General features: G+C 35.6%; 1 protein-coding gene across 1 annotated transcript in view; it reads left to right on the top strand.

Annotated features, from left to right (window-relative positions):
* USP33 (ubiquitin specific peptidase 33) overlaps positions 1–24,458 on the top strand; it is a 42,873-nt gene that overhangs the window by 11,196 nt on the left and 7,219 nt on the right. The window contains 24 exon segments of the mRNA XM_086617199.1: positions 107–259; positions 2,554–2,653; positions 5,175–5,244; positions 6,689–6,802; positions 7,531–7,609; positions 9,504–9,921; positions 10,330–10,375; positions 10,377–10,470; positions 13,295–13,348; positions 13,350–13,413; positions 14,749–14,796; positions 14,799–14,869; positions 14,871–14,922; positions 15,033–15,131; positions 15,719–15,770; positions 16,564–16,615; positions 17,349–17,529; positions 18,816–18,875; positions 18,878–18,927; positions 19,276–19,289; positions 20,924–21,044; positions 21,046–21,094; positions 22,428–22,436; positions 22,439–22,508. Coding sequence (XP_086473325.1) covers positions 107–259; positions 2,554–2,653; positions 5,175–5,244; positions 6,689–6,802; positions 7,531–7,609; positions 9,504–9,921; positions 10,330–10,375; positions 10,377–10,470; positions 13,295–13,348; positions 13,350–13,413; positions 14,749–14,796; positions 14,799–14,869; positions 14,871–14,922; positions 15,033–15,131; positions 15,719–15,770; positions 16,564–16,615; positions 17,349–17,529; positions 18,816–18,875; positions 18,878–18,927; positions 19,276–19,289; positions 20,924–21,044; positions 21,046–21,094; positions 22,428–22,436; positions 22,439–22,508 — 2,120 coding nt within the window.

A 24,458-nucleotide genomic window follows, 5' to 3' on the forward strand; every position in this document is an offset into this window, starting at 1 on the left:
TTTCATTTCTGAAAGATCTAGAATTTTAATATTTCTGTTCTAGCTTGCATGTAGCAGTATTTAATTAAATTTCTGAATCACAGTTTTGGTTTTTGTTTTATTTTAGGATACAAAACACTGTCTAACTGTGAACCTTACTACACTCCGTGTTTGGTGTTATGCCTGTAGTAAGGAAGTATTCCTGGATAGAAAATTAGGATCTCATTCTCCACTACCAAATGCAAGACTGTCTTACCAAGCGCAAGAAAATAGTGTGCAGGTATTTTTATTAACCTAATAAAACAAATGCAGCTATAGCTTTGCAGTAAACATTGTGTCTTCACTCAAGTGAGAGACTGACTTTTCCTCCTTTCTTGTGCCTGAATTTATATATTAATTTCTATTTTTAGAAAATTTATTTAAAACCACAGTGCTCAGCTTCTATGTTCTGTCTCTGTGTACTGCATGCTTCCTAAGAATGCTTTTTTAATTTTATTGTCTAATTGTTTGTAATCTACAATAAATGCAAGGTACAGAAAAAGCACTGGGTTAAATTTAAGGTTACAAAATTGGAATAGTTCACCTGTGCTTCCCCATTCTGTCAGCTCTTGAAAATGTTACTTGCAAAACTCATCGCAGTAATTGCTGGCTAACTTAAAAGGAGCGGCAGAATGCCTTTGTATCTCAGGCAGTATCTGTAAGCACATACTAATTCATTCATGCAAGCACAGTAATTTTAGAGAAGTATATGCTAATTGTTGACCTCATTCAGCTAGTAATATAAGATACTTAAAAGGATTCCTATAACTTATTTTCTGAGGTTTAAGCATGTCTAGTTTTCAGTTTTGATAAATGACTGAGAAGGTCTTAATTTTTGTGTATGAATATGTGTGTGGGAAGTTTTTTCCAGTGAAGCGGTATGCACGCAAACACTCCTGAATAGCTAAGAATTTAACTAGTATGCAAGCATTTACTAAGAAAACAGTAGTAACTTACTGTTACGTTCTTACATGTATAGAACTGTGTGCGTTCTATATATGTGTGTAATTTTTGGTGTAGAATGACAAATGTGTTGTGTTAGATTCATGTAGAAAAATATGTATCGAGCTAGGAATCGGGAGAGTGCTAGTAGTGTTCTATGGCAGTTAGGATTGCCAAGGAGAAAAATATGGCCAGTATCTGGGAGTTGATGTTAGTTGAGAAAAACACAGGCTTAAGATTGTGGTGCTTTATGTGATGATGGCATCAAAGTCAAGACTTTCAAAACTTGCTTAGCTGTTCCTAACTGCACATTTATTAACAATTAACATAGTAGGTGAAGAGTAAGATAATGAATAAAGCATTATCTAGTATTGGAGTCGAGTTAGAAGGAAAAATGAGCAAAGCAGATGTTATACAGAGAATTTTGGAGTATGCTATTTGCTTGACTTGTTTTTCTGCAATTTCAACAAGCTTTCTTTAGGTTTGGTTTGCTGTTTTGTTATTTTCTCCTGGTTACATTCATTAGTCTTCGCTAGTGTCTGTACTGTTCACTGATAATATCTTTTCTAGATAAACATTTCTCTTGGAGAAGGTTATGCTGCAACTTCTTAAGAATAGTTGACATAATGCACGTATCTGAAAAAATATGGTTTTTCTTTATTGCATATTTAATGTACTTACCTGTCATTTTTATATAACTCAGTTAAAACTGACACAAGTACAATTATGGTATTTCTAAAATTGTTTTATTTGAGGCATAGAGCTATGGAAGAGATACCATGATGTACAGATTGAACAGACAGATGGGCAGTTTTTGAATATGTAGAGAGGAAAAATATTTTCATATTTTTTCAGTTCAAAGTTTGCTATTTAATATAAATGCAATCTGATCATTTTCTCATAAAATGGCAGCAGCTCAATTGGAATAGAGTCATTGGATTTTTATTTTTATTTTTTTAAATTTCTGCTGTGTTCAGATGTGTGAACTTCTCTTCTGTTTGAACTGTTATATAAATCTTTCAAGAAAATGTGTATAATAGACAGAAAAATTGGTAGAACTTAGAAATTCTGTCACATTTTGTATAGAACTTTTGTTTATGTGCTCACAAAAAGAGTTTGTCATGCAATAAACGTCTGCCTGCCTAATACTTTGTTTCTCTATTTGTACATTTTTGCTTCCAACAGTTTAATTTGTATTCATTAAATGTAGTGAGCCATCTGGTGGCATATCAAAAACATATACACTAACTTTTATGTGATGACTACTGTTTTAGCTTTTCAGTGCTGGCTTACTGTTTGTTATCCAAAGGAAGGAAATACTATAACTTGCTTTGTTGTGATTCTTCAACTGTTGGCATGAAATCATGCAATATTGTCATTGCTAATCTGAAAACAGAAAATGTGGGGGTTTTCTTAGAAAACTTTGTCAGGGTGGCCGTGGAATCCTATTCTTCTCACTTTATGTGCAGTGAGATTTCAAAATACATTTGTGTAGTTTTCAGTTTCCTAGATTTGCTGGTGAAATAATACATAAGCTCAATAAAGAGGAAAATTGATAAATACAATATACTTTTTTCTTTTTCTTCTCATAAGGATTTTAAAATACCTAGTAATCCTACACTGAAGATTACACTAGCAGCTGTATTCGATGACTTAGATATAGAAGTGGAAGAAGATGAGTTAAAGATTAGAGGTAATAAAAGCAAACAAAATACAGCACTTTATTGCCTTTTATCAGATGTGTATATCTCCAAGTCTATTCTCCAGCTATATACTAGTTCCTTTCTAAGTAGATCTGTTTCCTGTTCTACTCCAACTAAGGTTTTTGGTTTTAGTTTCACCTTTATTGCACAATCTTTACTTACCTTTAGAGCAGAGTCTGTGGTGATAAATGTAGCCCACCCGCGCAAGTGGCAACAAAAATAAGAGTAATGTTTAGTGTATCTGGTGTTGTAGCTACTCTGGTAAAAGTTGTTTTTTTTTTTTTTTTATAAAATTCGTTCGAATGTTTTTCTCCTGTCCGAGAAGGTTCCTGATTTGAATGCTTTCTTGCCTTTTGGATAACCCTTTTCTGAGACTGTAGTATCCCAGTATGGGGTTTTGGTTCTTTGTTTTGTCCTTTTCAGTAACGGATTTCATGCATTGACAAACTTTCTGTTATAAAAGGTTAACCCACCCTAATTCTAAACTATTGTAAAGATGGAAATGGAAGTGGATGAAACCCCAAACAGTGAAGCCTTTAATATATCATTTCATAGGAGAACATAGTAATTACTATTTCTTACAAATATCAAATTGTTATTGATAATTTTAAAAAGGATATGTGTATTTGTTAGTGAAGAAAGTATTTCTACCATTTCCTCAAAAATCTGACCAGCAGATTGCTAAACTATTGTTTTTGAGATGCCAGTGCATATGTCAAGGTGGTTTGTTTTCCATCAGTGATGATAAGAGTTATTCTAATTTATGGATCTCATTTCTCATTTACTCCAGTACTAACAACTTTCCCTCTCCTAAGTCTGCTGGCATTGGCCAAAAACCCTACTTTGCCCCTTCTGTTGTCTGGCACAGTCTTTCTGGATGTGTCACCACTCTACTAATTTGCCATCTGCCCTTAAATCATTAAACCATGTGTTTTATTGCCAGTTAGTTTCTCCTACCAATGTATGTATTTGTGTATCTTCTTGTCCTATTAATATTTTGAGAAGCTAACTTGTATAGAGGTAATATACAAGTAGAATTGCATTAATGTTTCCCAGTAATATTGATATGACTCCGTTACTACATTTCTCAAATTTAAAGGAAAAAAACTCTTTAGCTATATTTTAGCTTTGTTCTTAAAATTTATTTTGAAAGGCTTTGATGAAGGAAACATTAGGACTATATCTTTGCAAGAAAAGAAGTCTATTCAAAAACTTTACTTGCAGCACTGCAGACTGGAAAACTGCAGTGAGGATATCTTCCTGATATATCTTCTGCTAGTAAAAAAAAATAAATAAATTAAAAATCCTATGACTGTTACTTGCAGTTTCAGTAAGAGCGAGCATCCGTTTTGTAGCAGAAGTTGGAAGGCAGAATGCAGGTTCAGCTGTGCGAGTGGGACTACATTTTCATTCAGACAGAAGAACCATTTAAAACTTCAGTTTTAAGTTCTGTGTATTAGAAAATTCAACTAAAGTAACCAAACCATTTTTAGGTGTAAAAGGATTTTCTTAGTAAGATTGATTTTTCTACCACAGACTAGTGATAGGAGTAGTTCCTGTACTTCAAGGATTGCATAGAGCCAACAGTGTTGATTGCTGAATGTTTTCAGTTTTGCAGTCTTATTGATTCTTTGCTTATAAATGTTACTGTTTTCCTCACACAAAAGCAATTCTATTTTGAAATTAATTACTTCATTATTTTAACACTTTAGTACCTATGAATAGCAAGTGTTTCTGATTAATTTTTTTAAATTGAGATATGATAATTATGACTCAGTTAAATAGCCTCTCCTCAATATTTGGAAAGCATTTTTCATGACTCCATAGTCTCTGGAAGAATATATGCTAATTGTAACTTTTATGTATGTCGAAAAACTCTATGTGGATATCAGTAGAAAAAGTAAACAATCCGGGTCTGAAAATAAATTGTGTGGGGAATTCTAAACTGAGCAGTGTATAAAAATAAGGGTATATAATCAGCATAGAAAAAAACTGATCCTAGGCAATTATAATTCTGAATCTAGGATAATCACATGATCAGTAGGTTTTGAATGTTTAGTGTAATATGACTACTAGCATGAACTTGAGACAGAAGAATGAAATCTTCCTTGAGAGGCTTTTGGAAATATGATTAATGGTTACAAATGCAGCATAGCAACAGTTTAAGTGAACAGGTAAATCATTAAGTTCAAGTAAAACTTAAATGTTGATAAACGTATTTTAAATTACAATCTGCAGCTGTCATAAAACATCAAAAGTTAGTAAGTTGAAATACAGTCTGCTTGTCTGAAGTGTTTTAGTCAGCCAAAATCAAAACACTTAATTACTTCTTCTAGTTAGATTACTATTCCTTTAGGAGTCCTATGTTCTTTAGTTACAACTCTGCATTATAATTGGCATCAGAAGTGTTGCACGAGTATTCTAATTAGTACGTATTTCCTAGGAAGTATTTTCCTTAATGTGTCTTGTATTGGATTAACAGACTTGCTGAATATTCATTCTGGTTTTCAGGTCTAACAGGATTAAAAAATATTGGAAACACTTGTTACATGAATGCAGCTTTACAAGCTCTTTCCAACTGGTAAGGAAAATGATTGTAGATGTAATTTGATATTTGCTTATACATACATTTTCTCAAGAGGGACTTAAGGATTTTGAAGGACTGCACTACCATGGAAGATGTGTGTTTGTTGAATCTCAGTCTTATATACTACAACAGTAGTGTCACCAACAGGGGAAAAAAGGGTATTATACTACATGGGCTACTCAGCTTTTTCCCTGTTTCATTCTAATTCCTCACTGTCCTAAATAAAAATACATGCAGTTCTAGAAATTAGAAGAAATCTGATAAAAGCTGTTAAATTGGTGAGTTGTTTTTTTTTCTGCTACAGAAGAAATCAAAGGAGCTGCATAAGAATAAACCCTAATTAAAAAAACAAGATCAAAAGGTCCAATTCAGGTCCTTAAAAACAATGCATCTGAGATGTTCTATGCCAAATCATCCTAGGAGTGACTAGAATACAAAATTGTCTCATCCCATGGGAATACCAGACAAGTTCACGAAGGAGAAATCTACAAAAGCTGAAGAGAGAAAAACACTATCAACTCTGAAGTTTAGAATCATAGAATCATAGAATGGTTAGGGTTGGAAGGGACCTCAAAGATCATCTAGTTCCAACCCCTCTGCCATGGGCAGGAAATCGTCCACTACACCAGGTTGCCCAAAGCGGTCATCCAACCTGACCTGAACACTTTCCACAAAGTTCAGTTTCGTGAACTCAAAATGGTTAGGCAGGGACGGTACTTGAGCATATTTCATATATGCTTACTGTATGCATCTGCTTTTGGCTGCAGCCCAAGGCAGGATACAGGGCTCACGGAGATCCTTTGTCGAGGGAGAGAACTGAGGCAAATCTCTCTAGAAGGTAAAGAAGTGGACGAGGCATCTAGTCATGGGGAAATGATTCTGTTGAGAAATGCCAAATTTTGCAAGTATGCTGAGATATCTCCTTGGTTAAAAATAGATCCAATCTGTATGAGGGATTGACTTCAAAAGGAGGGTTGAAGGGAGAGAGGTGAGAGAGTATGTGAGTTGGCAACACTGCATGAAGTAGACAGATAAGTATTTACATACAAACATCATATGGCACTATTGAATTTGAGAGAAAAGATTTAAGATGCTCTTTATGGACTAAGCTTATGGTGACGTTGCTGTAGTGCTATGTGTGTACCTCTGTGATGGCTAGTAGGAACTGCCTTGAACTTGAATCCTATTAGACCATTCTGGTGCTTTAACTAATGTGAGAAAACGTTTGAAGAGCAGTGTTGCTATACTGCTGAAGTTGTCCTACTAGGAAATGTTTCATTGGAGTGTTTAAGGATGTAGGAAATGGAATTGTTGAATTACATGATAGTATTACTCTTATTTTTTTAATAACCTTATATGAAATGCAGATTTCCTCTTGTATTTTGACAACCTGAAACAACCTTAAAAAAACCCCTTTCTTCTTTTTCTTCTTAATCAGCCCACCTTTGACACACTTTTTTCTTGACTGTGGAGGCTTGGCCCGAACGGATAAGAAACCAGCGATTTGTAAAAGTTACCTCAAGCTGATGACGGAACTCTGGCACAAAAACAGGTATTGCATCATTTTGGTGATGAAATGATTATAAATAAACTCAAGAGTCATGAAGGATGCATTCATCTGTCCCAGGTTTCTAATTTTTATTTTGTGTGTATCAGAGAATTACTCTTATAAATTAAGGAAGGAAAGACTAACTTTTGCAGGATTTAAACGCTCCTTATAACCTGTTCTTTTCCATATCTACCAAAGATAGACAAATAATTGATGTAAATTGTAGTAGGGAAGATCTGACAAGAAATAGATTATAAACACTATACAAAGTAGCATTAGGCTTTCAAAAATAAGTTGATATCTGCCAGAAGTACATCTAAAATGTTTAACTCTTTATCCTTTGTGTCCTTCATTCTGTATCAATGTTTCCTTTCCTTATATGGAATGTCTGTTATCTCTAAGAAAATACTTCAAAATACAAGTACAAAGGTAAAGAACCTGTAATTTTGCATAGTGTCAAGAGTATGTCTGACTTGTCATCTGATTCTCTGACAAGAAATGTGGCATAAAAGTCCTGATACAGTCTCTATTTCTGTTCGATGACAGATTTAAAAAAATGTATTGTTAATTATTCAATACCAATATTATGTTTGGTTAAGATGAATATTATTGCTGTTAGACATGTTTAGTTCAGTTGAAGGCAAAATTATGATCCAAGTAAAGATAGAAAATTCTACTTAAATGCTTGCTTTTTCATGTATATTTATATATTTGAAACTTTTTTCCTTTAGACCTGGTTCTGTTGTTCCTACTGGTTTATTTCAAGGAATTAAAACTGTTAATCCAATGTTTCGAGGCTACTCTCAACAGGTAAAACTTTCTGGTATCTTTTAAATCTGCCTAAGCCATGAAGTTAACTCTTATTTTTAAATTTAACGCTTAAGATACCATGCTTCCTGTAATTGTGTAAAGCAAACGCAACCTAAATTTTCGTTTATATTCTTCAAATATAGATCATCTGAAACCAAACCATCAACAGTTAAGTCAGGTTTTGTGTTTGTTTATATCAAATTCTTGGAAGGCCTTCAGCTTCTGAGGGAACACTGATGTGTGTTTCATAAGCAGTGTTGTGGGAACTGTAAGTTGGTAACTTGTTAGAGGCATGGATTATTATATAGTAAAGGCATTCTTCACTTGATCCTTCATACAGAATCTTGATGCATTCATACAGTTCGCAGTACTTTATTAAAAGCTTTTGGGCTAGAAGGAAAATGTAAACCCTGTAATTAGAAAAGCTTACTAATGTATTCCTGGAATCTGCTGTTATTCAAAGCAATTTTGCTGTTTCAAGTTAGCATGTTTCATGTTTGTGGAGTGGAGGATTAGAACACGTTTTAATGTTCAAATGTTGCATGTAGCTGTACGGTAAATGTTTAATCTCAGTGTTTTTTTAATTTACTCATGAATTTCTTCAGAGCCATGTGAATTTCTGGAAAAGTAGAAAACCAGTCCTGATAACTGAAAAGAAACTGTATGGAAACTTAGTTCTCGCAGTTTTTAACACTGAGAATGTATTTTTCCATGTGGATCAACACTTAATGAGAACATTTTTAGGTTCTGCCTGGATCAAATTTCAGTTGTGTGTTTAATAGGTTTCATGGCAACAATTAAAACAAAGCAGGTCTTTCATGAGCAACACTCTCATATTACCCAGCCTTACAATTTGGGCAGCCAATTGGGCTACCGTGTCCAATATTCAGGGAGAAAAAGGAATGAATCTGTTAATCTGTGTGTCTCTTTTTTTTTTTTTTTAAAAAGGATTACCAGCAAATAGGCATATTACATTTCCTCCCCCCCCCCGTTACCCAAACCCCAAACTCAAATCTGATAGTTGTAGTTCTTAAGAAAAAGAATGCTTATTAGTCAGCGGTTGTGAGCTTAAGTAATTGATATGATGGATGAGAATGCTGAGCAGTAGAAATCATTATTGTGAACAACCAAAATATGAAAAGGAAAATATAAGAAAATGGAAGCAGTAGTAGTTGTCAAGAAGAGGTTATTGTTTTCTCCTGTGCTTGCTTTATTAGATACTGTCTATTGCCAGGAATCAAGCGGCTGTGTGGATTGTTGAAATTTGGTGGCTTTTATGATATTTCCAAACACGGATTAGACTTGTAGCTGTAGACTGGATAGTTCTTTGTGGAAACACTGATAGTTGAGGAATCTTGTCCAGACTTGAGAAAAATAACTAAGATCTTGTTGACAGTATGACGCAATTGGAAATGTGGGCTAAGTACATCATAATACTTTTTAATAAAGTACTTCTGTGCCCAGTGGAAGCAAGGCTCTGATTGCTTTGCTAAAGATGCTGCATAAGGTTTTAAAAAACTGTCTAATACATTCCATTACCAGCAAAGCTGGAGTCTGATTACACTGTTGGTAGTTACTTAAGTTGCATTTATCGTTTGTGTAAGCTATGACAGTATTTTTGTTAAAGTTGTTGAAATAAGCTTTTTGGAATAAAGTGGAAGAAACTTGTATAATAAGATTACTTGTGACATGCAAGAAATGGATGCAAGAAACAAAGACATGGTCTGCAAATGAAATTTCTTTTGAACATTAGACCTGGGACAGAGGAATTTATCTTATCCTTCTTTAACAGCCAGCTGTAGCTTTTGTTTTAGTGATCTGTGCCTTTTCCTGGTAGGACTTTAATCTTCCAAAGAAAATGGGATAATACTGTAAAACTTGTTTAAAATCCTAGGATGCACAAGAATTTTTGCGTTGTTTAATGGATTTGCTTCATGAAGAACTTAAAGAACCAGTTGTAGAACTGGAAGATGCCCAGCCTATGAGTATTGAAGAGAGTATGGAAGAAGACAAGAGTCAGCCAGATGTGGGCTTTCAGCCCTGTGAATCCTGTGGTACCTGTGATAAAACAGAAAATGACGCCATTTTCAAACCTGTGTTAGAAGATCCTGCAGAGACAACCATGTTAATTCAGGATGATGATAATTCAATCACATCCAAAGATTGGCAGAAAGAAAAAATATCAAGCAACAAGCTTAAACGAGCAAATTCTATGGAAGACTTGGAAAAAGACACAAATGCTGCTTCAGAGACCACTGAATTTTTAAATAATCAAGGAACTGTCAAAGTACAGATACACAGCAGATTTTCAGGTAATGCATTACTAATGTGCCATTGAAATAGTCAAATTCTTAGCCAGAGTATCTATGTTAGTGGAAGTGAGTTGTAGAATACAGTAGAGAGGTCTGGGTCAAATAGGATAAGTGGATTTACTTGTAAACAGTGCACCTCCTTCATTTACTTTTCCAGTTTAGATGTTCTGAAATTAGTTTTAATTCCCTTGAAAAGCTAAAGATTTGTTCTGGGTAAGGTTTCAGATACTCAGAACAGTGGGGTGTTTGGTTTATTCTTAACTTAAAGGTATTGAATTGAAATGGTGCTTCATTCTAATGTCCAGTGACCTGACAGTGTGTTTAAATAATGCATAACTATAGTGTCTGTTTGTTCGGCAGTATGTTTTTTGGTAGAATTTATGAAATAATGCAAATATTACTTGGCAGAGTACATCAGCGAGGTCCACATGAATGATACATCTGCAGCGCAAACCCATCATCAATGAAGGGATGAACACACGCTTATCAAGCAGTCCTCCAAAGTCATTCTCATCTGTGCTCATTCACTGGCACCGGTCCACAAAAAAGGTATAGGCCTTTTATTTTCTCTCTCCTAGTACTGAAAATTGCTCTGTATTACAGTTTTCATTTGTAGTTTCTTGTGTCTTGCGTACAATGCACTGTGTTCTTAGGGTTTTTGTTTGGATTTTTTTTAAATTTCCCTATTCCCAGTGGAGAGAGGGAGCATTTTGTAAGCTGGACATGTATTAATACTTCTTTTACTTCTGTAAAAATTCCACTTCTTTGAAGCATGATAGTATTTGCCGCTTCTTTGGGAGGATGGAATAATATTTTTAGACAACTTCTCATTTGCACTGGTTTGGAGAAAGGAAAAACATGGGAGAAGTTAGTACTCACAGAAAGGTAGTGCTTTTCAGAGACATGGGGACTGGATCTTTGGCAGAAATTGGCGAATAAGTAACATTTCAGTTTATTAACATTTAAGGAGCCATGTGTACCTGTACTGTAGATAGCTTGTAAATGCTAAACTGCGTTTCTGGTTGTTACTGTCTTTGCGATGTAGAGTATGTCTTTTGGCTCTTTCCACCATATGATGTTTTATCACAGCCAGAACGTTTAGACTTTATTGCCTTTAGATATAAGACAGTGCAGCTTTATGGCAGAAGGAACAATAGATAATTATTTTTGCCCCTTATTTATCTGACAGTAGACTATTTTAGTAAAAACTTTGTCTTTGGAACATGCTTTTAAGGCTAGTGTTAAACCAAACCAAAACAAAAAACTCCCACAACTTTGTTATTGTGATCCTCTTTCTTTCAACAGGCTGTCTGGGATAAGTTCTGAAAATGGTCATGTTACCTTTTTAATGCTTTAGCGTTGATGTTGATGACAATGAGTTGAATGGGCTTAAATCATTGACCTCCGTGGTTCATTTGTTCAGTAGTTTTGACACTGCATCTGTGCTTCTGTGTCCAGTTTTGCCTTCACCATTACAGGAAGGTTTTAGACAAACTGAAGTGAGTCTGTCAGAAGAGGTGCTAGATGGCTGCAGCCTGTCATGTACAAGGAGAGGCTGAGAGAGCTGGGTTTGTTCAGCCTGGAGAAGGAAATGCTAAAGGAGAACTGTTGCTGTCATCAGTGTTATGAGTGGTTATAGAGAAGGCAGAGCCAGACTGTTCTTGAAGCCATGCAGGAAGTAGAAATGGAAGCAAGTTACAGAAAGGAAAATATCTATTAGATGGAAGGAAAAAAAAATCTTTCCGTTGAGTGGTTGAATACTGGAACAGAGGTGGGAGCCCAGAGGTACCTCAGGGTTCTTGTAGATGGATTTCCAAAGTTCAACTAGAGCTGCTTTTAACAGAGACCAGATGATGTACCAGATGATAACCAGAGGTCTCTTCTAATCTAGGCTACTGATTTTTGTCACTTTCTAATAATTTAACTCTTGACTATTGAGAGAACAGATATGTAGGCAGTAGAACTGACTAGGGGGTTTGTGTGGCAGCCATTTGCAAGCTCACAAGTTGTTGTGGTTTGCTGGCTTTTTTTTAATTCCTCATAATGGTAGGGGAATTTCCTAGTGTTCCAAGACTTGTGTCTGGGGGCTAATACCTAATTACAACATACCTATTCCCTTCTTCTTTTCCCTTTCCCTCTTTCTGAAAGCAGGTGGTGTCTGTTGGGTGCCACAATTCTAAGATACCCCTGCTTGTCAGCGTCTTCCATTTCTTCCTGCTGCTTGTTAGTGTGGATAAATACAGCACGTTCTCCACATCCCCCAATAAATGAGAACTTTAAAACCATCGTAAAGCAGTTAGTGGCAAAATAAGTGATTGAAAGGAACCTTAGAGAATTCTGGGCAAAAGACTTTATGAGGCAACTTGTGTCCATGATAAAATGTATCTGATGCATTGTGGAAAAGAGGGCTTTTCAGACTACTTCTAATGGCTGTTCTTTCTGCTGGAGATACTTTTGAATTCAGACTTGTCTATTATATTAGATATCTTTCTAGGTAGGGGATGATACTGCTGGACAGTAAAGAGACGAGTGCTTGCTTATGGTCAGTCTTATGTACAAAGGAGTCTTGGGAGGTTGTGTTCTATGTGAAAGTTTATTGGACGGGTTCAGTTTTCCTTGCACTGTAAGTATTTCCATGTTTCACTGACTATCTTGTTACTGGGCTGTCCGCATTTGTGCAGAGTTTGCCTTTGTCTCCTACAAGACTTTGAGTGGTCTCTTGGGTAATGTACTCACTCCAGAAGAGGTTTTGTGGTCTTTCATCTTAGCCTACCATTCCAGTACTCTACAGAGCCCAAGAGACTGCTCTGGTCTGTCTACCTATTAGTAGTGGATTTGGATGGAAGCACATGTTACTGGCTGCAGTTTTGCTTTATTTTTTTAATAAGCTGCTGTTAGGCTGGACTTTAGCAGTGAATTTAGTCTACTTGAACCCACTGTTATCAGTGTTGCAATACAATAAGCTTGTGTAGCTCTTTAGCCTAACATGGTTAAAACTTCCTGGGAAGATGTGATCAGCTGAAATGTCAGATAGAAATGTGCCTTTTTAAGTTTATATCTTGGGGGATTCCTGCCAAGGTGAGTCTCGTAGCAGTAGGCTGTAGATTTCAAGACCGGCAGTTTGAGTTTTACTTAAACAGAGGCAAAATTTTCTAGTGTTTGCCCATAAACTGCTTGAGGAACCTACCTGAATTGTCTGGTACTAGCAGTAACCTGTTGTGTAATTTCTAAGAATATTTATAATAGAAAAACAAGGCTTGGCTCATAATTAAATCCTAATATGGAGATGATATCAATCATGCAAAGTTGAAGGAAATCAGAATCCCACTGTAGCTTGATTTACTTTCAGCATTTTATTTTTGTCATTTTATAGTTTCAACTGTATCATCACCAAAAAGGGAAGAAGCGCAAGAAGTACAGGAGTGTTTATCTCTGATATATTTGATGGGACCATAATAAGCTCAGTACAGTGCTTGACTTGTGATCGGGTGAGTAAGAAGGGGAAGTTCTAGCTTTTAGGATGGCTTATTTTTTTTTCCCCCGGTACAAATACTTACGGTTTTACAAATGCAGGCATTCTCTGGTAACTATTCTTTTGTGGCAGATTTCCTCAAAAGGTTAGGTTGTTTCATACTTGTTCATTCAAATAGTAATAGCAGCTACTACCAGCGCTTTGTGTTTATGCTAGCTTGCTTTCATTGAGCTGGATATTTACTCAGAGCTGAAAAATAACATTTTTAGAATTGGTTTACAGCAAGGAGGGAGAAGGAGGCTTGCTCTTCGATTTCACTTAGGTATGATTAGTTTGTAGTACCATTCTGAATGTCCTAATGCATACCTGCTACTATCTCAGATACATAATGTTACAAAGAAAAGTAAAAGGCAGTAGTCCAATCATACTGCTCATTCTTATCAGGTAGATTGAGGCTAAGAAAATTCAAATCTTTCAAAAATCCAGGTAAAGACACTTACTTTTATGGGTTGTATCAGTCATTAACTGCTTTCTAAAGTTGTCCTGTACTGCAAGATGTAGTGCAATATAAGAATAGTTGATTTTTTTTTCTGTATTGTTTGCTCATAGAATTACTTAGAACAGCACATGCGATCATTTAAAAAAAAGTCAATTACTAAACATGTCTAGTGACCACATTAGTTTCAAAGCAATAGTATCAAATATTGCATATCCAAATCTTGGCATTGAGGACAGGTTTCTCAACATAAAATTTAAACCAACCCCAATGCAGTTGCATGCCCTTACCGCTTGCCTTGCTTTAGATCTAAGAATAATGAGACCCTCAGGGTAATCTGGTGAGCAAGTTCAAAAAAAAAAAAAAAAAAAAAAAAAGATTTTTAAAGAGTTTGCTTGATGAACTACATGATCACTAAATCCAGCATGGAAAAAGAAAATGCTCAGCTGGGTCCTCAGCTCTTTTGCAGCGGCTCCAGTTGCATCAGGTCAAGATAATGTCAAAGTAAAGTACTGTTAAAAACAACAGGCTGAAGCTTTCTGAAACTAGCTTGGTGTAACAGGAGCCTAAGGCAAAAATCATAGTGCTTTGTATGACTAGTAGGAAGACAAATAATTAATAATGACTTTAAAAAAAGTTGCAGTGGTAACAATGTGCAAGTTCATTCTAAAATGCTATTTTTTCTTCCTCTCTTTCAGAGAATGAATTCTTACATCTCCTTACTTATAATTAATTTGTTACCTAGTAGAATTTCAGCAATACAGTGACTGAATAGTTACCTGTGAACTTTATAGAATTAAAGATATTTGTTGTTTCTCTTCAATCCTAACTCTATTTTCTGTTTGTATTTCTCCTTTAGCTGTCTGTACCCTGGAGACCTTTCAAGGATCTGTCCTACCTATTCCAGGTAGGAAGATCTTGCTAAACTCCATTCTGCAAGTCATCCAGACATCTTGGTCAAGGCAGGGTCATGTGGAGAACGCCTATGCCCCCCAGGGTATGGATAGCTACTTTTTATGGGAATATTTCAAAGGTAAATAATATTATCTTGTTTTATTTATTTATCTATTGTCGAAATTCCAGTTTTCTGCTCTTCTGGCAGACATTTGTTGGTTTCTGTCTTTTCTGTCAATGATGTTTCAGGTTTTGTTGTCTCATGTGTTCCTAGCTGGTTTTGGGGTCCAGTTGTAACCTTACCAAGATTGGCTTGCCGCCTTTTGTTCGCCAGAGATGAGCTCAAGGGTAAGAGGGTTAATTCACGAACATGTTTCTCTGGGTTTTCTCCTCCTATCGCAATGATTAATGTCTTCTTAGCTTCAAGCAATTAAGCAAAGACCACCTGTTAGACTCTAATACAGTCATTCTTTGCTCTAATGGGATCATTCATTTCAAAAAGGTAAGCTTCTCACTCAGTCGTAGACTTGAGGCAAGAATGCCCATAAAAAGCTCCTTTAGAAATGTCAAGTAAATCTGAATTTTATGAATGAAATGTTATCAACTGGGGGTTCATAAAAACTTTAAAACCCACTATATTAATACTCAATCTCATAACCTGACTTTGAACTTAGTACTAATTATTCCCCTTTTAAATTATATAGCATTGTCTCCTCAGATTATGCTGTACTGCTTCATAGTTGAAAGCATAAAACCCAAGAACCTTTCTGTTTAGTTGCTATGTCAATACTCTTACTACTGCTAAATGCAGTAATTTGAATGCAGCCTGAAGATAAATTCCCTTGAAACTTCTACATATCAAATGTATACTCTTGAAGGATAACTATGTGGATTTAGAGAATAATGACTGTTTGTCTTCTCTCTGGTACTTGCAGGTGATAACATGTACAGCTGTGGAAGGTGTAAAAGTAGTTGGCTTTTACCTTTGTTTGTTTAAACTTGTCCTGATGTTGAGGGGCTTTATTGCTTCTGTTAGTCAAGAGGCATTTGTTTCTGTTGGATATGTTGCAGTACTATGAATCTTCTGATAATACGTATGTTCTGACTGTCAGAAATTTAGTATTACAAAGGTGCAGGAGTCAGGAAGCACTGACTCACCATACCATATTGCAAACCAAATGTGCTTAATTCTTTTTTATGTTCCTTACAATTTAGACCTTCTAAATTTTTTCGATGGATAAAATAAAAGGCTTTTAGCCCTCTGTATTACTAGCAGGTTTTCATTGATATGCCAGCAGGTCATTTCAGTGTGCTAAAAATAAATAAACTATGACTTTAAATACTAAAGAACCAAGAAACAGAAGTGATCTGAAGGCTGCTCGAAGCCTTTTATGGAAAAGGAGTGTTATCCCTTGCTATGTAACTGGTGATCTGCTGTGGGTATTTCTTAAATAACTTGGTTCTTTTTTCTCTCTTGTTGAATAACCAGCTTTCAAGTAGCTTAAAGTTCTTTCCTTTTATGCAAAGAGAAACTGTTAGGTAGATGGAACTTGATTATCTGTACTTGCTGCTTTGAATTTTTCAGCAGTACATATTGTTTCTTCTTTTGAAGCATCATTGTTTGTATCATTTTGGCTACTCCATGTCTAGTCTACATTCCAGAAATATTTTGGATTTACTGATGTGATGTTCAGCTAAGATTTTTGCTGATCTAGCACAATAAAATAAACCTGTTCAGAACTAAGTATTGGTGGTTTGTTTTGTTTTTTTCTTCGCTTAGGTTAAGAAACGAAGTGAAATTCTGCAAAGTGCAAAAATTTCCTGAGGGTACTGTTACTACATGCACTTTAAAGCACTTTTTCTGCATGATTAAGGAATGTGGTAAGGCTAATGAGTTGCATGGAGTAAGAATTGTGTTTTATAACGTTATATGATGAAAGCATATCTCATGTTAGCATTTGTTTTTAAGAACATGAGCAATGTTTGATTATTCACTCGGTAAGAAAGTGAACCTTGTACGTGAAAGTAAAGTTTAGAAGAGTGGAGTTTTTCTGTGTTGTTACTGTCCAGCCTGCAGAACTTCGTTATACTATAGAGACAGTATTAAATGCCACAGCCAGACTGGAAATCTTTTCTATAATTAATGTTTGTAACTTTACGTTTTCAAAAATAATCCAATCTTACACTTCAAAACATTGAGTAATGGCTGCAATAATCGGGAAAAATTAATGTCCCTTGTGACAGATTGTGCAATAAGTGCATTGAGGAAGAGAAAAGGTATGTTCATTGCTGTGTCAGTGTTAGTAACTGTTCAGGACTGGGGTTTTTATGCTGTCAGTAAGATAAGTCTTTGATAATTACAAATTCGTTTCTACTTCCTTGAGCTTGCAATGATTTTAAAAAAATAAACATCTGTGGAACACAGAGCTTGTCATAGTTGCCTCAGGCTGTTGAGAAAAGTGATCCTTTTGGGATGATAAAAGGAAAAGATGGCATGCACAGTGTAGCTATTAAATATCAAACAGTAGCACGTATAGTTCTTGAATCTGTCGATCCTTCTTACAGATATTGTGCATTCATCTCAAAAGATTTAGACATGAACTTATGTTTTCCACAAAAATTGGGACCCATGTGTCCTTTCCTTTGGAAGGCCTTGATCTTCAGCCTTTCCTTGCAAAGGACAGTCCAGCTCAAATAGTCACTTATGATCTCCTATCTGTCATCTGCCATCATGGAACTGCCAGCAGTAAGTATGAGGTTGATTGTTTTGTCTTTGCAGTTGATATTCACGTCAGCACTTCTGTTTAAGGATAATATCTATATACCGAAGGGTAAATAGATGAGTATTGGTAATTATAACGCGAAAGATAAATGCTGTGATTTTTACCTTGAACTGTAAGATGGCTTGCTCTTAAAGAGTTGACACATCTTTGAAATGGTATGGCATACCTAAATAAAATCGTAAATGGAAAAAAGTTAATAGATCCTGGAATAGGAAGTAAAAAAACACCTATATGCACTATTGAAAGTGAACAGTATAATTGTACAAGTAATGTTACATGCCAGCAGCTGACCAGCTGTTCTACACAGCTGTTGTTTGTCTAGAGTTTTCATGCTTTGTATGCCTTACTTTTTGGAAAGAGTTCATAAAGCACCACAGAGATGCCAGTAATTTTTTTAAAAGATGTTCTCTTGGGTGGTTGCTATCAATTAATCCCAAAGCAGGCAGTAGCTGCTATATATGGGTAGTGATGAGTACCTGAATAAACACTTTATTACTATATGTCAAGCTTGTTCCTGCTCAAGTGCTCTCAGTATTTATAAGATTTAGAAAATAGGAGAAAGAAAAAAAAGTTTGAAGCTAGAAACTTGATAGATTTTTTACAAGTAGCTACCCACACCCTCCTACTCCCCAAATTTAAGGTATCCATTGTTCACATGGAGTTATTTGTTTTTTTCTGAATGCTTTTTCATCTTCTGTTTAGTGCTTGCTGAATGATGCTTCTCATAATCAGTTTAGTAGATACTTGGTTATTTAACTATTGACAGTTGAATATGTATCTAAAAACAGTAATAATTTAAAATATATTATGAGTAGTCTTCAAAACACAGTTAAGTGTGGTCTTGATATAATGTAGCCGTTACACATCTATGCCAATTTCTGTTATAAAGCATACAAAGATTTGAAAAGAATTCATTGTGGAAACTGATGAGGGTAAATTGTTCAGACAGTCTTATTCTGATTTGAATATCATGGTTCAAGAGTGCATTAGACAACAAGCTATTTGAAGAGGTTGAGATACACTGAAAGCAGTGTTCGACTTTTCACTAGCTGACAGAAATTCAGAGGGGAAAAAAAGAAAACAAAAACAGCTGATCCTGAATTTGAGAGAAGTTAATATCCAGATTCTGTCTGCTAATGCTTCTCCTGTTTAAGACTTAACTTTTTTTGACTTACTATGCAATACATGAAAAGGAAGTAAAATGGGCAGCTCTGGACACTTCTTAATAATCTGGCTTCTAACACTCTAGGTGGACATTATATAGCTTATTGTCGCAACAATTTAAATAATTTGTGGTATGAATTTGATGACCGAGTGTCACAGAAGTATCAGAATCCATAGTGCAAAATGCAGAAGCCTATGTCTCTTCTACAGGTAAGAATTGTAAGTACAATCCTACTCATATTAGTCAGGTATGTAAATAACTTTTAAGCAGTTAGGCAGCCTTCAGACATTAGCTGCCTCACAAGAATTACAATGGAAGAATTTGACCAACCAGTGAAGCTTATGGGGGAGTGAGACCTAATCTTTGATTGATAGTCCTTACTACTGCTCTGTCACTGGCTAAACATGTATAGACTTAACATGAAAATTAAATGTGCATAAATAAAGTATAGCGAGATGACTAGAATGAGAACTTGAAGCAACTGTTAGCACTGGCCACAAATTACCTTGTTGTCAATTAGAAGAAAAGAATTCTACACAGGGAGGTTTTGGTGCACAGGCTCTAAAGGGAGTTGTGGAAAGTCTTTAGCAGATGGGATGGGGGACAACAGAGGTTTTACTGTGCTGTAATTTAATTTCAGCAAATTATTAGGCCAGTCTTTCCTGAAAGTTGAAATGAAAGTCATGTTAAGATCTTCAGTCTAAGCAATTTTGGTAATTGATATAATAAAAGCAATTTAACTCAATTTTCAATTCTAAATTTCTGGTACTAAGACCAAATTTCTATTACAAGTTGCCTGCAAAATAGATTGCGTGAAAGTTGCAACAAGAAATAAGATGTGTTTTGAGAACATTTTAACTTTCATTAGGAGCAGTCATACATGCTGCTGTCTGAGCTAAGCCTGTGAGTCTGACTCAGTAGGCCTTTCAAAGGAATTGGAAGTCATGCTGTATTGCCAAGAATAACACTGTACTTGATTGTGGGCAAACATATTAAAATAAATAATAAAACCAAATTTGCGAAAGTTACTCTTTTAAAAAAGAATATACCCACAAAATTCTCCACACACAAAATAGGTGTTTTTTTTCAGTGCATTTTAGAAAGCTTAGTGGAGCTATGTTGCGTTTTCAAATTCCATCTGGAAAGTGAGCTTACCTACTTGAATTAATTTTCAGACTTTTAAGGTTTTTGGTAAATAATTTTGATATTAATTTAAATAGATAATGTATTTTAATTGAGTTCATTGCATTTGTGTTTTCCTACTCTTTTAGTCTTATTTTGCTATACTATAAATAGCCTTGTTGCTATAGACATTAGATCTACCTGAAGCTTTTTCTATCAGCCATTGAGTCAACTTTGATTCCATAAAAATTAGGTGGCCCAGCTTTTGTGTGATGCTGAGTGAAGTTTCAGGTCAGGGTTTTGGGAGATGGAATGAATGGTTCAAACCTTCTTTGAGAAGAGAGATTCTATTCAATCTAGAAACAAGGAGAGCAGAGATACTTCCAGTTGGACAGCAGCAACAGCCTCAATGAGAAAAGTAGGGCAATTACCCAATCTATTTACTATTCAGCCTTACCTCTGAAGGTGAGTAGGGAACATCTGCCCAAAGGAGTAGAGCTTGCAAAGCTTTAGCTCAAAAGATGCATAGAGGAAATGGACAGATGGGCAGGGCCTTGTCTCCTTCTCTCCTGTGGTAGTAATCACCGCTGCAGTGTAGTCTGCTCTGTCGTTGCAGTCCAGCAGTTTGCTTTCTCGGCTGGTGGTTGAACAGGAACGATCCAGGAGTCTTGGAGTTGTTGACTAAGGCCAGGCAAAAGTTTTCCTGTAAGCATACCACCTGTGGCATAGGCTTGTCAGAGCTGAGGGCAAAAGCAGGGGTTAACAGAGCAAGTAGCGTTTGCTGCCCTTCCTGCTCTGTACTACCTCTTGTGATACGTGGCTCTGGAACAGACAGTTTAGGTTCCTGACACACATTAGATGGTGGCTCTGGCTGTGCATAAAAGGTGCAAGTTTTTTTCACATGCTGAGTCACTACTTCATGCTAGTGGAACTTTAAAGCATAGACGTGCCCAGGTAATTTACTTGAAAGTACAGTTTTCTTTTCACAAAGTAAAAAAAAAAACCCAAGTTTTTAATCTGCACTGTACACAAGGATATATATTTGTTAATGATTTCTATTTTGGTAATAGAAAGAGCAGTGAAAAAGCACAGAGAGAGAGACGGAGGATATCAGGTCTACTGAATATGATGGAACCAAGTCTTCTGCAGTTCTATGTTTCCAGGCAGTGGTTAAATAAATTCAAGACTTTTGGCAGAGCCAGGACCAATTTCAAATAATGACTTTCTCTGTATGCATGGAGGTGAGACTATAACTGAGTATCATTTAAAAAGAATTTGTCTGTCGATTTCTAGCTATACAGGAAATGCCGCTTGTTTCAATTAAAGGGATTAGAATAAGTAAGTTCATATTGTAACTTCTGTAATTTCTGAAGTAGACTAGAACTATAACTTCTAAGTAAATTATTTCCTCTCATTTTAGTAACTGACTAGTTGAAATGATATTGTGTAAACTTCTATTTTTTTCTTTTCTCTGCACATTTGATTTTGTTTATAAGCTTTCTTGATTCTTAAAGAGGAATGGTTGACTTACCTACTTGCTTCCTAAACATTTATGTTCCTGTTTTTAAAAATCCTGTTACTTTATCATCATCCTAATGTTCTGGCTGCCAGTCTTTTTCTCACTATGTGCTAGAGCCATGAGAAGGTTTTGAAAGCTGTAGAACCAGAAAGTCGTCTGATTCAGAGTATCTAGTGCATACCAGTGTGAAAATAAGTAGTAATTCTGTATATTTTGTATAGAAGCATAAAATTTTACTTTGTGTTTAATGTTAAAAAAAAAAAAAAGAGCGAATGACATTAAGCAAAAACAGATTTTGGGAAATGTCCCTATTGAATGCTAACATTCCAGAAATCATTACTATGTGGTCATTTTACACCTATTTTCTCATTAAAAATACAGCTGTTACTACACTAGCAGTTAGAGCTGCTGCCTCTGTTGCTGAATCAAACTTTTGACATAGGAATATTCTACCCTCGTAGCAATTTGCGGAGTGTGTACATAGGAGCTGCTGTGGCTTTTCTGTTGCAGGGATACAGCAGACGACTCTTGTACAAGTGCCCGAGCTACTAGATTTTCCCTATGCAAAGTAATTCCTGTGTAGCACAGTGTTGCTTACCGTGTGCTTCAACTCAATGCTTCCAATTCTGCAAGCCTCTCTATTTCTGCCTGCCTCAAAGTTTTCCTACTTTCAAGCGTTCATGTTGTTTGAAGTAATTCATGAAGGTCTACAGCAAAATAATGAATTTTGAATAGACAGTTTCCTAATGTGTTTACATGTGTAAACAAAGTATTTAATCACACTTCAACTTTGTATCCTTAAGCATTTTGCAATCAGTATCTAAAAAGGTTCTAGCCCTTTAATTGTAATCTTTCATGTAGTTTGCTTCTGCTTTTTATACTTTTGAGCCTCAAAGACTAAAATTAGCGTAGTCTCTTTAAATACAGTAGTAGATTATACTGTTCATTGAAAGGTTGTGGTTTTTAGAGACCCTCTAAGATAGTCCTCTTCCCCATGCCTCCCATATAATCTGCAAGTCTCTTTTTTTTTTTTTTTTCCCCTGTTGCTTCTGCAGGCGTTCCTCCACACAAGCTAACTTCATAGAGGACCTAGTTGTAATGCTGCCTCAAAATATATGGGATAATCTGTATAGCAGGTAAGCGGTGTGGGTTTTTTTTGTTTTACTGTAACTGGAAAAAAATTCAGTGGTATGGTTTGAGAGCAAATATGTGCCAAGCAGCAACATCAGACTTTAGAATAGAGACTCAGAAAAAAATATATATACTCCAGGAACAAGCTAACTGAAGGGATTGCAAACAGCTGATTTACATAGCTTGCTTGTACAAAGTAATGCTAAAAGGCTACAAAAATAGTGTGTTACTAGGATAATACTTGAGTATTAAACCAATAAACATGTATGGTATGTACAAAAAGACACAAAGTAGGTCAGCAGAAGTATGCTTAGCAAGAAGTATTTGAAAGAGCTCTCTGTATCAGCTTCTGTTCTCTCGTTGGCTGGAGACAGTTTTCTTTTATGTTGGCTTTGAATCCATTTCCTCAGCTGCAGTACTGCTTCAAATAACTTATATCTAAGCATTCTGTATAACTGGTCTATGCTTTTTAATGTAGGTCAAATTTAAGTGCTTGCTTACAAAGGAGGGATTCTTACAAGATGTGTCTCCTTTTGAAGTAACAAAAGCTGCAGAAGAGCTTTGCTGATGACCTTAAGGACTTTGTGTTGCACTTTCATTATATATTTTTAGCTGTTAATTTCCTGCCACCTAAGCACTATAGCTAAAGGATTGGTGTTTGTTTTAAAGTTTCAATGGCCACAAGTGAAAAATAGAAACAGTACTATTCTAGCTTATTCCTACTTTCCTAGATGTACTGAATTTTCTTCCAACTGACAAAGGCATTATCCATTTGCTGTATGCAGAAATATTGTTTAATCTAAAGGAACGTGGTTTTAAGCTTTTTATTAATTTCCTTTCTCTACAGATCTTTTTTAATAAGATGTCCAACTTCAATCATTTGATAGAAAGGTAGAAGTCCCAGAGCTGATAGAGTCCTCCAGATTTAAGAGCAATCTACTAGGTAGAAAGAGATATGAATTGTTATTGCTAAATATGTGTCTGTTCTGTCTGGCTCCTGATTAGCACGTGCACCCTTCAACACAGAGTAGCTCTGGAGCAACCATGTCTTGCTTTTTTGTCTTGGCTGTTATCTGGAATCATGGAAGGGTACTGTAGCTGCAATGAGTGAGAATTAGGGTGAGGAAGTCAACTGTGGGGGAAGATGACTTTTTCTGGGATACTATACTTGTCTAGGATGCCAGTTGCCCATCCATGTCCCAAACACATTTATTTTTCTGCTCACGTGGCACTGCTCTATTCAGTTCCAAATACTCTGGGGCCAGGGTTGCATCAAATAATACATAGTCGACCTATATCAGGTAAAACTTGTGAACTGATCCGTGCAGTCTAAAGACAAAGTGTCATCTTCAGAGGTGCTAATTTAAGTCACAGGTGACCGTTTTGTGAAATATATGTCTATTAAGTTGGGATGATTGAGTATATAAACCAAAACTTACAAGTAATATTGTACTGAACTAATGCTTTAATTTTCAGTTAAATACAACCTTTCTGTGTTTGGGGAAGAAAAAAAAAAATAGTATCCCAAATTATTTTATGGACTGACAAACATACAAGTCTAAAAAGTAAAAAAAAAAAAAAAAAAAAAGCAATGCCTTCCATGGCAGATTTGTGTTTGTGTTCACTAAGTAAACATAATTATTTTTCACTCTTACTTAAGAACTTTTTCATATTTTGAACTTTAATTCATGTTGCTGTACTTAAGACCACTGTCTTTTATCTCATTTAATGTAAGATTTTTGGAATAAAATCTAAGGGTTTAGAAGAGAAACAAATTGGAAGAGAACACAGCTCCGACAAAAATAATTATTCAACTAGGAAGTAGAACCTGGAATATCCATATCTCAATGTGCATTTTAACCTGACCTTTCTGTTGAAATTAATGTGTCTCTTAAGGCTGCTAGTCATTCAAGAATATTTTCTTTGAGGTTTGTAGTTTTCAGGCTAGCAAATGT

This window comes from Tauraco erythrolophus, chromosome 10 (assembly GCF_009769465.1).
Source record: "Tauraco erythrolophus isolate bTauEry1 chromosome 10, bTauEry1.pri, whole genome shotgun sequence".
Taxonomy (NCBI): Eukaryota; Metazoa; Chordata; class Aves; order Musophagiformes; family Musophagidae; genus Tauraco; species Tauraco erythrolophus.